We start from the raw sequence: 14,147 nt of genomic DNA on the forward strand, positions 1-14,147 counted from the left end.
GTCAACTAAACATTGGATGGACACATCAGAAAGCTTCAAAGGGGAAAGTGCATTTAATATTAAGACCAATAAGCTTAATGGGATGAGATGTGAAGCAAAAATCATTAGATCATGACATAACTCATTTAGCTTGTTATTCAAATAAAGGTACACTGATATGTTTGTATAATATTTTAAGGATTAAAAAACATAAGTAGTGTATGAGTGTTGTTGATGAAGTTTATTCTTAAAGTACAATCCAAGGAGATGGAGGTTTAATTATGGTTTGAAGTCTAAGAGCAATTAGTGAAGTTGACTATGTGGGGTGGGGTGACTTTAAGAACAGGATTGCTCTCAAAGAAATTGGTTGGTCTAAGCTCAAAGCCACGTCTCAAAGTTGGCATTAATGGGTAATCTTCTTGGCAAGGCACATGATGAAACCCCATTGTGTACCACATCACTATGTCCCTGTTCTCTATCTTCCTGTTCCTGCAATATTCATCATCCCATCCACATTAATTCTAGGTTACAACATCTTTACATTTTAGTTCGATTCTATTATTTGATATAAACTTTTGTTAATTATCCTAACTACATCACATGTTAAAGTATACCAACCGAAGTTCCAAAAGTTCCAAACCTACTTTCTTTTTTAACTTTGTTAAATAAACCACAAATCTCCCATCCAAAGGATTCACTTTAAGAATTAATTTAATTAGATTAAGTTAGTAAATCAATATAGTTTACCTGAGAGTCCAAGTAGCTAAGGTATCATCTCCGTGGCTCTGATCAGTGAAGAGTCCAGAAGCCCATTTTTCGGAGCTATTATATGGTGTAACCCACACATCGTTATTGGTGAAAGCTCCCCTTCTTTGAGGGTAATCATCAGGACTTAAAAGAGGACCCGCCATGGACCTTGGGATCAGACGGTAGCCGACGGGATTTCCCATTTTGGTCTTTTGATTGGGATTAACGATGGAAAACTCGAGCTCTTGGTTGCGAAGTTTGATCATCGCATCGGCCTCTGTTTTGGCTGTCTCGGCGATGACTGTCCAATAACTTAGTCTAGGGGAATTGGCGTCCCGCGATCGAACTGTGCGGAGGTTGGATTTGACAGCGGAATTGGCAACGCCGTCCATGTCAAGATCGAGGTGGAAAGTGACGAAGTGATCATGGTGGACACCGATCGTATTCTCAGCTAACAATGGGCCATAAACTTCCTCCTTTATTTGGTCATTGTGAGTGTACTTCGATGCTTTAACTGCTAGCAAACCCGTTAACCCAATCTGTTACGAAGGGCAAAACAAGAAATTTTATTCAACATTGTATGACGAAAAATTATTTTCTCAATAATTAACAAGGTAGATTGTGCCATCCATCAATCAAAGACCACAACCAATCTAAAAAAAGAATATAAAGCAAATTGACCTACATCAACGACAATGGAGCCGCTCTGCTTGAATTCCCAATCTAGAATGTAGTCATAGTTTGCCACAGTAGCCACCATCCTCACCACTAAGCTCATCTCCGCCCTTGTCTCTGTAATCTGTAAAAACGTCACCCCACTATATTTGTCAATACCACAATGAATGATCTCACCTCATGTACTCCCTAACTATCTATTTGATATAAGAAAAATATCAAATAGAAAATTTGAACAATCTATTCGATATAAGAAAATACTTCAACCTAATATTGATAAACAAATGCTTAACTCAATTGTCACTAAAATATACTGAATCATTTGTCTACGTAGACAGCTTAAAATGTCATTTGTAGGACATCTCGAGAGTTTTTTATGTCCTACTAAAACCGAGATGTTATAAAGTTTTTATTTTTATTTTTTACTTGTTTGACCTTTCTTCGTTTTTCAAATATATTATAAAGTCTTGGTTAGGTCAAATATCTTAAATTTCTCAATATCTATAATTTCATTCATCTAAATATTTTTATTTTTGTCTACATCTTTGAAAAAAATCCTTAAAGGTAAATTCAAGAAAGATTTTAAAAATATTTTCATAATAATAATAATATATTTTTTTTTTATAAAAAAAATATTTGTTTAGAAGTTATTGGAATAAGAATTTAAGATCTAAGAATATATTTTCTTTATTTAGAGTGCATTATTCTCCCAATTAACAAAAAAAGAAGAAGTGTAACATACAGGTGTATTAGGAACGTTCTTGTTGCCCTCCGTGTGACGCCACATGATATCGCCGGCATGGCGTTCAAATATACAGAAAGTGTTGGACATCTTCATCGGTCTACCGTCTCCCGCAGCCGTGTAGGTGTCCATAAACACTGCATTTTCCGGACAGTCTCGAAGCGGCTGTAACGACACGGCACACTGGCCCAATGCATACTCGCCAGCGTCGAAAAATGTCCGATAATACCATTCTTCGTTTAAATCCATGTATGGCACGAACAGCTCCGATATAAATCCTCTGTACATTACTTGTCGGCGTTTTTGCTTTTCCATATCGTAGATTGACGCTAGTGAAATAATTGGCCCTGCTCTCTCATCTAAGCTCAAATGAAACTTCCAATTCGCCCAACTGCTTCGTTTTCAAAATAAAACGTTCAAACATTTTTAATAATTCATTTAACGCTAGCTGACATGCCAGTGTACTAAAACAAGATGAGATTGTTGTAAGAAGTAATAATAGTTTTTGCTTCTTTTTCTTTAGACTTTTTCTGTGAAATTAAAATGCTTACTAAATAACATGACCGTTTTCATCCAAAACTAACAACAAAAGTGCATTTTTTAACTATTTTTTAAAATACCAACAAGATAAAAACTTATAAAAGTTTAAGGTTCTTTTGTATAATATATTGTTTAACCTAAGAGTATTTTATAGTTTGTTGTATATTGGTTGATTATATATATAAGATTCATAGCTTAATAATAACTTCCAAATGAATGAAACTAAAAGGTCTACCTAATAGATTGGCCATCGATTTTAAAGCTTGGGCCATCCGGTTGCAGCATCTTAATTCCGTTCAAAGGTGGCAAAAATGGTGGTTTGAGCTTTGATGGTCTGTACTCAGTCCCACTCGCCTTTGGCATTGGGACCCTATATCTATCATGAAACCCAACAATCTTCATCTCATCAAGGTCAACGATCACTATCACTCCTTCCACAGGCCTCATGTAATAATTCAAACTCCCATCCAAATAAAAGCATTGAACTTTCACAATCCTCTTTTCCATTTTCCTTTTCTCCCCAAACCATCCAACGCTAAAACATACACAAACTACCTTTTCTACTTTCAGTCCTCTTTTTTTCACTGCGGCTGCAAACGGCGGGTGGGACAGCGGCAAAGCCGCGGCTGCAAACTGCTCCTCGAATGTGAACGGTGCGTACCCTGGACCGGAGTAGACCTGGTCTGAGAGGATGGTTTTTTTTACTAGGTCTATGAGGATTTCGTGTGTGGCTTTGTTGAACCGGACAATGGCGGTGGCGCGACGTGGCGGCGGAGGGGTTTTGGGGTTTGAAAGCCATGAGAGGACTGACTGCTTGGTCGGGTCGGCGAGGGCAACGTATTGGAAGGTTATGTTGGTGTAGGGGTTGGAATTTGTTATGAGTGATCGGGTGAGTTCAAACTCGTTGGGGGAGAGTGAGTCAAGAGGGTGGCTACCGACGGCAGCGATGGTGAGGAAGAGAAGAGGAATGAGGAGTGAGAGGGAGAAGAGAAGTTTTGCCATATTTGTTTTGGATTTCTTTTTACAAAGCAAATGTAAATTTTAACACTAAATAAGACAATAAAACTTGGGTAGGTTAATTAGGATGTATTAATGGTTATAAAATTATCAATAAAAGATGGAAGTTGAAAAATATTTTAAAAGAAACTATGAAACAAAAATTTAAAATATATATTTAAATAAACATTTTCCAAAATATAAAGTACATTGTTGTATTATCATATTTAAATGACATTTTATTGTTTTTTTTTTTTTTATGTTTCGTAAATTTTTCAACCATAAAATGAACATGTACATGCTAAGCACAAGAAAATGTGAAAATATCTTTTATAGCGATGAAGATTTATATAATGTAAATGATGATCGAAAACATGAATTATTAGACATAACAATATCTATGGAACATGTGTCTTTATGGAAGTTTAGGCTATAGTTAACATTTGTATGCGTCGACAGCTACGATGTACAAAGATATAGATGCAACATGAAACTTTATATGGGTATCATTTTGGCTACAATTGATGTTAATATTGTTAGTGTTAACAAACATAAAGTAATTTGTGGTTTGAATGCTTCCAACTCTTGTTAGTATATTCTTTTACCCGTTGAACATCCTATTTTCTTTTTTCAATCACCGATTAATTTAGTAACTCAAGCTAGTAGGTTATGAAATATGAAGAATAGACAAAACAAGGGCTTGAACATAAGACATTCTAAAGTAAAATGCTCTGATACCAGTTGAGGGTAAATGTAATATAAAATTTTATTTATTTTCTCACGGGGTAAATATAAAATATAATATTGGTTGAGAGAATTTGCATTAAAAATATTGAGTGTTGAGAGATCTTTAAATTTAATGAAATTAAAACATATTTAGTTCCCCTTGTCAAGGGGTAATGAAGAGAAGAAAATAGGGAGGTATAAATGTATAATAAAACAATAATAATTAAGTTTTGTCGTTTGTAAGAGGATTAAATATAACTATTTTTGGTGCTTCCTACCTCTCTCTTTCACACAAAAAAAAAAATAATTAAAATTTTTTATTTTTTAAAATATAAACATGTCAGATTAACGACATTTTATCGAAGAAATTGTATTGAACTACACTTAGAATACACAGTTATATGCACAGATAATCTATAATCTATTAATATCATTCTGATCAAATGATTTTTCTGGTTTAAAGAAAAAAACTATTTTTCTAAAAGAAAAATCGATTTAAAAAAAACTACAAAAAATATTTATAAATTTAGCTAAATTTAATAGACTATCAGTTATATGTACTGATAATCTATCGATATCTATTAGTGATGATATTTGTTATATTTGTAAATATTTTGGTTCATTTTGTTATATTTGAAAATAAAGCTTTCTAAATTTTTTGGAATAATTAATTTGTTTATACGGAGCCAATTTTCCTAATCTATTGGTTATAAAAATAATTTATTAAATTTAAAAAATATAAAAAATTCAAACTAAAACTAAGATATGGATAATTTTTTATTGGAAAAAAGAAAAAGAAAAAAATTCTCATATTGTTACAATTTGGAATCACTTGAAGAAAAAAAAGGAAAAGACAAGTTAGATCAAAGAAAAGGGTTTATTAGAAATTTGGTTTGAAGTTTCAATTTCATAGTTTTGATATAATTCTAATTTGAACTCTAATATTCCAAAGTTATATCTTTTATAAATCAGATATTTTTCACTCAATTGTTATTTTTATTTATTGGTTTTGCTTTTCATTAAGGAAAACATGAAATTTTACAAATTTAAATTTCTATTCCTTTACAAATTTGACTCAATTCATAGTTGTTTGGTTTGTTATTAATGATTTTAATTTCATCTAGTTTGTGATCATCTATAGATTAGTATATACTAAAATTGAATCTAGATATCGAAAAGGATGAGTAAAAATTTGATTCTCATAAATGTGATTTAGAAAAAAAAAAAAAAAAAAGCCTAGAAATAGTACTCTTGCTTCTGACCTTAGACATAGGACAGCAAAACTTTATTTATAACCAAGCTAGGGATTGGTTTAATTAATTACATAAATTCACATTAACCAATAGAATTATACGTTTAGTGGCCAAAGAAACTAAGTTCAAATGGTTGTTCTTGTTGAATTCTATTCACCAAAGCATTGAAATTGAACCCCAAAGTGTTTCAAGTTAATTTACATACTAGACTATAATGCCTTTCATAAAAGACTATGAACTTCTCTCAATTTTTTTTATCAAATTAATTTTCTACCAAAATCCAAAATTATCTATAAGATAGATAAACATACTAAGCGGATAGAATTAAAACATTATAATATAGTTTAATTAAGAGAATTTACTTGAAAATCGGAGAGAAACATAGATTTAAGAACAACTACTTTTGATCGATGTTCGAAATTCCCACATGTTTGTTTGTTGTAATCTCCGATTAGGAACACTTCAAGGACTACTACGAGAGTTTTTCTGATTAATCTTTCCTTTGGAACGAAAGGGTGGAATTTGGGGTGTCACTCATTTCTAAAAGTTTAAGGTGGGAGTGTTTCATTTACAAGGCTTAATTCAACCTTCATTAGCCCTTAATCTCATTAGAAACTCTCTAACATATAGAAGAAATTGATGCAAAAACTTGAGGTTGAATTTGACACTCAAATTCAACTAACCCAATTAATGGGATCAACCAAGCTCAAGGAGAGATTATTCACCTAATTCTCTACTAAAGTGAGAGATAATCCCACCTAAAGTAAGATTTCTCCACCATAACCAAATCAATGTATAAAATTTGGAAGCCATATTTTGACTGCTTGAAAAGTTTGACTAAAAGTCAATCTTTTGATTATTTATTATTTTTGCCAATTTCAACTTTGACCGTTTTGTATAAAATTCAAATATCTCTTTTTCTTCTCATGGATCTTTAGTTCTTTACGTGGCCTTCCCCGCACCCACGACTCTTCTCGCAAAGACGTAGCCGTAGCACCGCCGCCACACGTCATCGTCCCTCGCTAATCTCGTTCTCCATCGGGTCACTCCTTCACTTTCACGTCCATCTTTGCCGCTGTCACCACCTCTCTTGGCAAGGCAAGTTTTAACAACGTCTACGGGTCCTCCTACGACGTCATTCTGTTCAAAGCACGTCCTCTTTTCCCTTGAAGTAGATCTAGCACTGCTGGATGACCTCTTTCATCCCCGTCAAAGTAGATCCAAGAATGTGAAGTTTGGTAAGAGTTCTACTACTGCTAATTCTTTATGCTTGTAGTTCTTACAAGGTTGAAAATATCTAAATCTTCACGAACTGGGGAACGATTGAAGACATTGGGCACTGCACCATTTTCTACTTCTGTATGCTGTTGAGGGTTTGTGAAATAAAGCTTTAAATATTATTCTTTACTTGATCTAAGAAAGGGATATACTGATGGTTAAGGGGATAAGACTTTTCCCTCTATAAACTGAACATTTTTCAAGTATATACTTTTATATGCTGCAGGTGATTTTTAAACCATTTTTATTTAATGCATTCATGAATTTTGACCTAAATGAAATGATTTTGTTTCTTGTGCACAAAATTATGCTGAGAAACATGTTGAAGGCTATATAGATTATGCAATTTTTATATAAAAACATTTCCAATTAACTCTTTTGTTATTCTTTATACGAAAAGCATTGCTTGTAGTTTTGCTTTGTGATGACTGATGCCTCATAATGTTTAACAAGTTTGGTCGTCCTTGTTTTGTCTACCGTTCTACTTATTACTTATTATTGTTGTTTGTTTTCTTAAGGAGATTTCGTCCATTAATTAGAGAACAAGAAGGAGTTTTGTTGAGTATAAAATTTCAAGTCAATCACATATTTTTTTTGTCTTATTTAAGCTTCTATCGCGTAGATACATTTTTTTTTTTTTTTGAGGCATTTAGAAGAAATCAACTGATGTGGATCTTGAATTGAAATGAACTTCCTTAATTCTCGTGTGTAAGCACAAACATCTCACATGGATGTGTTGGAATTAATTCTCTTTGTTGGTTCAAGCTAAGATTCTTGAAGACTTATACTATGTATTCTTTCTTGAGTGATGACTGAGAATAATTCCAGAATGGTAGCTTCTTTGCTTCTTATTTCTCCTCCACCGAAACCACTTCTTTCTCTTTTGTTTTCTTTTTCTCCTTAGGTTGATGGCAATTAATGATGAAAGGGATCGATGCGAGAGTGATACTGCTTGTAATTTGCTAAGAAAGGCCAAGTTGGAAGTAAGTTTTGATATTTCTACGTTGTTTTTGGCTTAAACAAGATAATGCTTTTGCTCATTCCTCATTGTTTGGATGAGGTGCTTTGTTCAGTATACAAACAACGTACTATTGCTTTCTCGTTCCCCATCTTACTAAAAATTTTAATTTATCAGATTCCAACCCACCTATCAATTTATATGTTTTTTCAGTTTTTCTGTTTTATAATTACTAAATGTATAAATTTGGGTTATGATAAGCATAGATAATATAATTGTGTTTCGAGGAAGAATATAATCACTAATAAAAGCAATACAAGTTATTGTTAACCATGCCTCTATATTATTATCAATTTCATAGATTTTTCCAAAAGTTTGACAGCAACATTATTTGTTCTCATCTTTCGTTTGATTTTCTCTTTAAAAATTTGTTAAGTTACAAGACCTCGTTTGATTTTCTCTTTAAAAATTTGTTAAGTTACAAGACCTCAGCATTCCTTCTTGGCTGCATGCCAACCTCTTTAGAGCTTCTTCACATTTCCTAAATGCCTAGCTTTCTTGCCTAGCATACTCTTGACCATCTAGCTTTGTCCTATAGAGGTTGTCTTGATGCCTCTCAGAACATACCACAACTCAACCTTTGGCCGTCCAACTTGTCTCTTTTAGAGTTTCTCTAGACACTTTTGGCTGCCTAGAGTATGCAACGCCCTAGCCAACACTTAGCCAATTTTTAAAAATTCTTTAGGCCTTCCTTTGTTACGATGGCTCTTTTCTTTTGTCATCTTAAAAACAATGACACATCTTCCATAACACTTGAACTTTACCATCCAATCTTATTAAAATTCATTTCCAATCTTATGCAATGAAGAGACACCAATTAGTATTTTCCCAAAGGTTTAGAAGATTTGTAACATTCTTAGTCAAAATTAAAAATTACATAAATTTGCAATACCTATCATCATTCAATCGGGAACAAATAATATATATTGTTAGAATTAATGGACTTGGCCCTTTGAGTATTTTTGGAAAGTATATGGAAGATTTTCCCTAGTTCCTAAATCTTTCCTTCTTTTACTCCTTATTGTATCCTTCCTCCCTCACTATACCTATTGTATTCAATAGAATAATAAGAAGCAAAATATTGTGATTTTTCTCCCTTCTCAATAATCATGAGTTAAGGACAACGTGATGTACCATGACCAAGTCAATTTTTAAAAGGTTGTCATTTTTTACTATAGGGATAGATTTTCTCTCAATATATAAATGAGAGTGTGTAAAGAGCAAAACATATATTCCTTCACTATTTTCAAATTGGGGTAACTCTATTCTTGACTCTTGAGTTGTCTCCAAGACTTGAAGTTCTCAAGAGTTGTAGTGTAAATGACCGATGCAAACAATATTATTTCCAGGTTGGTTTTCTTGTTTTCATTTTTATTTCTCTAATTATATTTCTAGGTTACAACCTTTACTTGTAGGAATGAGTTTCCTATTTCTTTCTTAAAAATACTTTCTTTTTTAACAAGTATGTCTCTTGAGTTCTAACAAGTACACAAGTAAGAATTTCAATTCACGCCTCATTTAGAATATAGAAAGAAATAAGGACTTGTGTTGAACATTGTAGAACTTGTTTTAATTGAACTCGAAAAGTTTGTGAACTGAACTCCTTTCTTTCTCCATGGTTAAAGATGAATGTGTTATATGATTTACATGCAGGACAAGCTCGAAAGATCAAGAACACACAAAAATTGTACTACGAGTTGGGTTTCTCATTTCATCTATAATAGCTGTCTGCCTCGATGTTTTGTTCTTCTACATCTACAACATAGACGATCAGAAAAATTGCATCGTCGTAGACAGAAAAATAAAGAACGTGGCCCTTGGGGCCAGGTCGGTAACGGACTTCATCCTTCTACTCGAAGTCGCCTACAAGGTCTGCCCAAGTTCAATACTTGAGTTATGTCCCAATTCTAAAACGAATGCGGCTACTCTGACTTTCTTCGGACGTCTTGCTGATGTTAGCAAAAGGGTTCCATGGATGGATGTCCTTGTCGACTTTTTGGCTTTGCTTCCCCTTCCACAGGTTCTTCTTCAATAGTTTATGTGATTCTTATACTCGTAACACTTTTGATCTTCACTTCTAGTTAATTTGTCTAGAACATTCAGTTTTGTCATTGACTCTTAAGATTTATATAGAAGAGATACAATTCAAATCTTAAGATTTATTAGATAACATGAAGTTCCATCTCATCGCTTGATTTAGCACAAGGGGAGAAGTATGCATCTTTTTAATATTCTAATTTCTAGCATCTATTGATTTTGGAATATGGGGTTCTTGAGAGGAATATTCATTTCTCGATTCTTCTGTTCAATAGACATAAAATTTAAATCCGTTGAGTCTTCATGACAACCATATCGCGGTATGAGTCTCTCAACGAGAGAGTTTATCATTAATAGATTTTATTATATTTGCATTTTTAGAAATGTTGTTATATGCTTAATTATTATATTTCATGCAATTTCCAAACATAAATAAAAATAAAGGCATGGGCTAAAATAGAAGGTTTACAGCAAAATAAACTTAAGTCAAGCCACACCTAACTAATTTTCAACAAAAATGATGTAAATGATCACAAAAAGTACCTTCAAACTTCAATTCTTAACATTGACAACAGGAAATGTGCAGATTATCCTTGGGGGAGTCTTTACAAATAGGAAAGGTATCACATATTTCGAAAACAAGTGGCGATTGATCTTTCTGCCTCTCTTCCAATTTGTCCCAAGAATCATTCGAATCTTTGTGCTATGTAAGAAGCTTTCCAGGAGTGTCGCTTCTAATGACATAACAGGAACTTGGCAGTTCAGAGGCATATTCAATTTCGTCCTCTTCATTTTTGCCAGTCACGTATGTTATCTTTACCTTCTGTTTATCAAAAATGGAGATTTAGCGTTTTAAGGTTTTGAATGATCGTATTGGTTCTGAAATTGTATTTTTTTCGTTCGTGAAGGTGGTCGGAGGATTTTGGTACTGCTTCTCAATTTTAACAGAATTGAATTGTTGGCGAAGTGCCTGCGAATTTAACGGTGGATGCAGGGTGAATTCATTTTCTTGTGAGGATATCACGGGCAATGAACAGTTTGTTGATAAGTATTGCCTTATCAATCCGCCCATATTCGATTTTGGTTTATTTCTTAACGCCCATCAATCTGGTATCACGAGGGTAAATGATTTTCCTGCAAAGTTATTATACTGCTTCTCTTGGGGACTACGTGCATTAAGGTTTGAAACTCTTCCTTTCAACACATCTTTGTTTGTTCTTAATTTTAAATGGCTATTGCCTTAATCATCAACTATTGGTGTAAAGTTTATGGTTTATGTGAGGATAATAGGCTTTAACTCAACTTAGAACTCGATTGAATGGTCTTTTGAGTTTACAAGCTCAATGATTTCCTCTATATGTGTTGGTCTTCATCATCGAACGTAATCTGAGCAAATAAGGGGAGAAGAAAATTAGACTTAAAGATCCTAGTTTGAGATTATGTTGATCCGTTATGTTTTCTCAACTTCTAACCTCGCCCCCTCCCTATGAGACCACCACCAAGCCATGCTGGTTATAATATTCTCGAGTATGTTTGAAGTAACTTTCAAAGATAGTATTTTTAAACGATAACTCGAATTAACTCTTGTTTATTGAAATTATGAGATCACTTTTCAACTTCCAAAACTCTCATTTGGTACAAATAACTTCCTAGTTTTGAAGATAATGAAATGTGATAGTATCATCTCATGTTTGATCAAATGCAATCTGCAGCTCATTTGGGTCAAACCTGACTCCAAGTAGTCATTCATCTGAAAACATCTTTGCGGCTCTCATTACCATTTTTGGGATACTTCTAGTTGTTTATCTTATCGGCAACTTGCAGGTTTGTTAAAGATCTTTTCATCCAATATGTCAACCTCTCCTTTTCTAGATCAGTAACAAAGAAATGGTTGCATCATTAAACAGGTATATCTGCAGTCCTCAACTTTAAGATCAGAGGAGAAACGGAGGACGATGCAAAAGAAAGATGTTGAAATAGATTTATGGATAGATTATTATAACTTCCAGAAAAAGAAGGAAATCAAGGAGTTTGTGAGAGACAAGTTTGAGTGGAAAAATGATGTCAATTTGAAAACTCTACTCGATGTGTTTCCGTCTCCATTCATTGAGGAGATAAAGAAAGAACTTTGTTGGGATATCCTAAAAAGGGTGAGTTTTGCTTGATACATTTGTGAAGTAAATTGTTAGAATAGAAACGAACGACCTTGATCAATGTTTCATTGGTAGGTTCCCATGCTTAAAGAATTTGAAGAGGAGAAGTTAAAAGAGATGATGAAGGATATGAAGCCAATGGTTTTTGGAGAGCAGAGCTATATTATTCGAGAGGGGGAGCCTGTTGAGCAGATGCTATTGTTCACAAAAGGTATGGGATTGACATTTAGCAAGAGCACTGGAACTAGAACAACGATGAACGCTTTTGGAAAAGGTGATTTGTTTGGGGAGCAGCTACTAAATTGGGCAGCGGGAAATCTTCTTGTATCTGAAATTCCTTTGTCCAAATGTACTCTCAAGGCACATACCCAAATGGAAGCCTTTGCTCTTAAGGCTATCGATCCACAATATCATACCAAATGGGACACAAATACGTATAGGTTAAGTTAAAGTTTAATCTTCCTTGAACTTTATGTTTGTGTTCCTATTTTATAAACTCGTTTTTTTTTCTTTCTCTTTTGTAAAGGCATAAATTCATTTCAATTGTTTGGAAAGAAAATTTAATATAGAATTATAGAACTATTTTCATAAATATATATACTATTTGAAATGAGTTATGGAGAGAAACATTTTCTTCTGCTCATTTTAGTGATCGGTTATAAGGTCATGGGGCTATGGAGAAAAACATTCTCTTGTGCTCATTAAAATTGATGGGTTATGATAGAATACATATCCAAATAGAAACAAGAATAAAACTAAAATATTCAACCTTATATTAGATAACAAAGTCATTAACCATAGTTACATATTTGTGGATTATGAATTTTAAGTCAAAATTAAATTACCAAGAAAGAGTGAATCGAGACGAGAATAAGTTTCTTTTATTTTAATTGTTTGGTAAGGCTTTCATTTGAAACTAAAATACATTAAAATTTAGAAACTTATTTATATTGTACATAAGTCAAGTTGTAGATAGACGATAATATTTTACTATATTTTATAAATATTTTAGTTTATTTATATATATATATATATATATATATATATTTGAATTGAATTTTGAAGAAAAAACCATTAAACAACTAAATTATTGCATAAAGAATTGAGTCAGTATAGTCGTTTTCAAAAACTAAAACATAGAGACAATGAATTATAACCTTATCTTTTGGAGATAGTTTGTATACTAACTCTATGTTTGCGAAGAGTATTTTTCGAAACAACCCTACAATGACAATTTAATGGTGCAAGTGGGTGTCGGGGGGTAGAGATAGGGGACCATAATCCATCTCCATCATCTTGACACAAAAGAAATCATTGCGTAGGACATCACCATGTAAATATAATTGTTTAGTGATAAATGTACCATACAAATACATTTATTTTTATTATTTTTATTTATTTATTTTCTATAAAAAAATAATATAATATCAAATGAGAAGGACCCGATAAATTTTGATCAAAGTACAAACAAAACACAACATCTAACAAGATGACGAGTATTGATTTTAGATTATACTTTTAAAAAGACCCTAGAAGAGTAAATTACTACCCTAATTTTGTGAGAAAAGAAATGCTACAAATTTAACCTTCCTAATTAAAAGTCAAAACTCTTGTAACAATACATTGAAAAAAGTCAAACTTGTTTAACAATTGGTTATTATATTAGTTTTTTTTTCTTTTTTCCGAATTTCATACCTATCTCTCCTTCTTCATATGCTTTTTCACTTTTTCAAATACAAACATTTCAACTCAAATTCAAACTTTTAAAGAAACATTTAAAGAAAGTAAAATGTATTATAAATATAATTAATATAGATGTCGATTATTATGCTTAGTGACACTTCTCTCTACTTCCAACACTCCCTTGTTCAATATCTTGAAGATATCAAACCTTACAAGTTAAAAATATATTTATAAGTTTAATTTTTTTTTATTGTTTGTAATGATTTAGTTTTTCTATTTTCAATTTTATAACAATTTAATTCATGAACTTTAGTACGTAA

At 32.6% G+C, this 14,147-nt stretch overlaps 2 protein-coding genes across 6 annotated transcripts; one reads left to right on the forward strand and one right to left on the reverse strand.

The window, feature by feature from the left end:
- Positions 1-90: 90 nt before the first annotated feature.
- LOC103491399 (amine oxidase [copper-containing] alpha 3, peroxisomal-like) lies at positions 91-3,697 on the reverse strand. Its single transcript, XM_008451326.3, has 5 exons — positions 2,919-3,697; positions 2,144-2,534; positions 1,412-1,525; positions 727-1,265; positions 91-468 (listed from the first exon to the last, which is right to left on the reverse strand). Exons 1-5 carry the CDS (start codon positions 3,683-3,685, stop codon positions 273-275), a joined length of 2,007 nt encoding a protein of 668 aa, XP_008449548.2. The 5' UTR covers positions 3,686-3,697; the 3' UTR covers positions 91-272.
- A 2,801-nt stretch (positions 3,698-6,498) lies between these two features.
- On the forward strand, positions 6,499-12,771 carry LOC103491398 (cyclic nucleotide-gated ion channel 1-like). Of its 5 annotated transcripts, XM_051085142.1 has the most exons (8): positions 6,513-6,896; positions 7,841-7,919; positions 9,133-9,303; positions 9,608-10,796; positions 10,900-11,171; positions 11,704-11,815; positions 11,911-12,141; positions 12,220-12,771. In XM_051085142.1, exons 4-8 carry the CDS (start codon positions 10,518-10,520, stop codon positions 12,592-12,594), a joined length of 1,269 nt encoding a protein of 422 aa, XP_050941099.1. In that variant the 5' UTR covers positions 6,513-6,896; positions 7,841-7,919; positions 9,133-9,303; positions 9,608-10,517; the 3' UTR covers positions 12,595-12,771. The 5 variants fall into 5 exon arrangements, 3 of the variants coding, with proteins under 3 accessions (XP_050941100.1, XP_050941099.1, XP_050941101.1); XM_051085143.1 differs by lacking the exon at positions 9,133-9,303 and having other exon boundaries at positions 6,499-6,896; XR_007821116.1 differs by lacking the exon at positions 11,704-11,815 and having other exon boundaries at positions 6,519-6,896; positions 11,816-12,141.
- Positions 12,772-14,147: the final 1,376 nt, after the last annotated feature.

Source organism: Cucumis melo, chromosome 5 (assembly GCF_025177605.1).
Source record: "Cucumis melo cultivar AY chromosome 5, USDA_Cmelo_AY_1.0, whole genome shotgun sequence".
NCBI classification, from domain to species: domain Eukaryota; kingdom Viridiplantae; phylum Streptophyta; class Magnoliopsida; order Cucurbitales; family Cucurbitaceae; genus Cucumis; species Cucumis melo.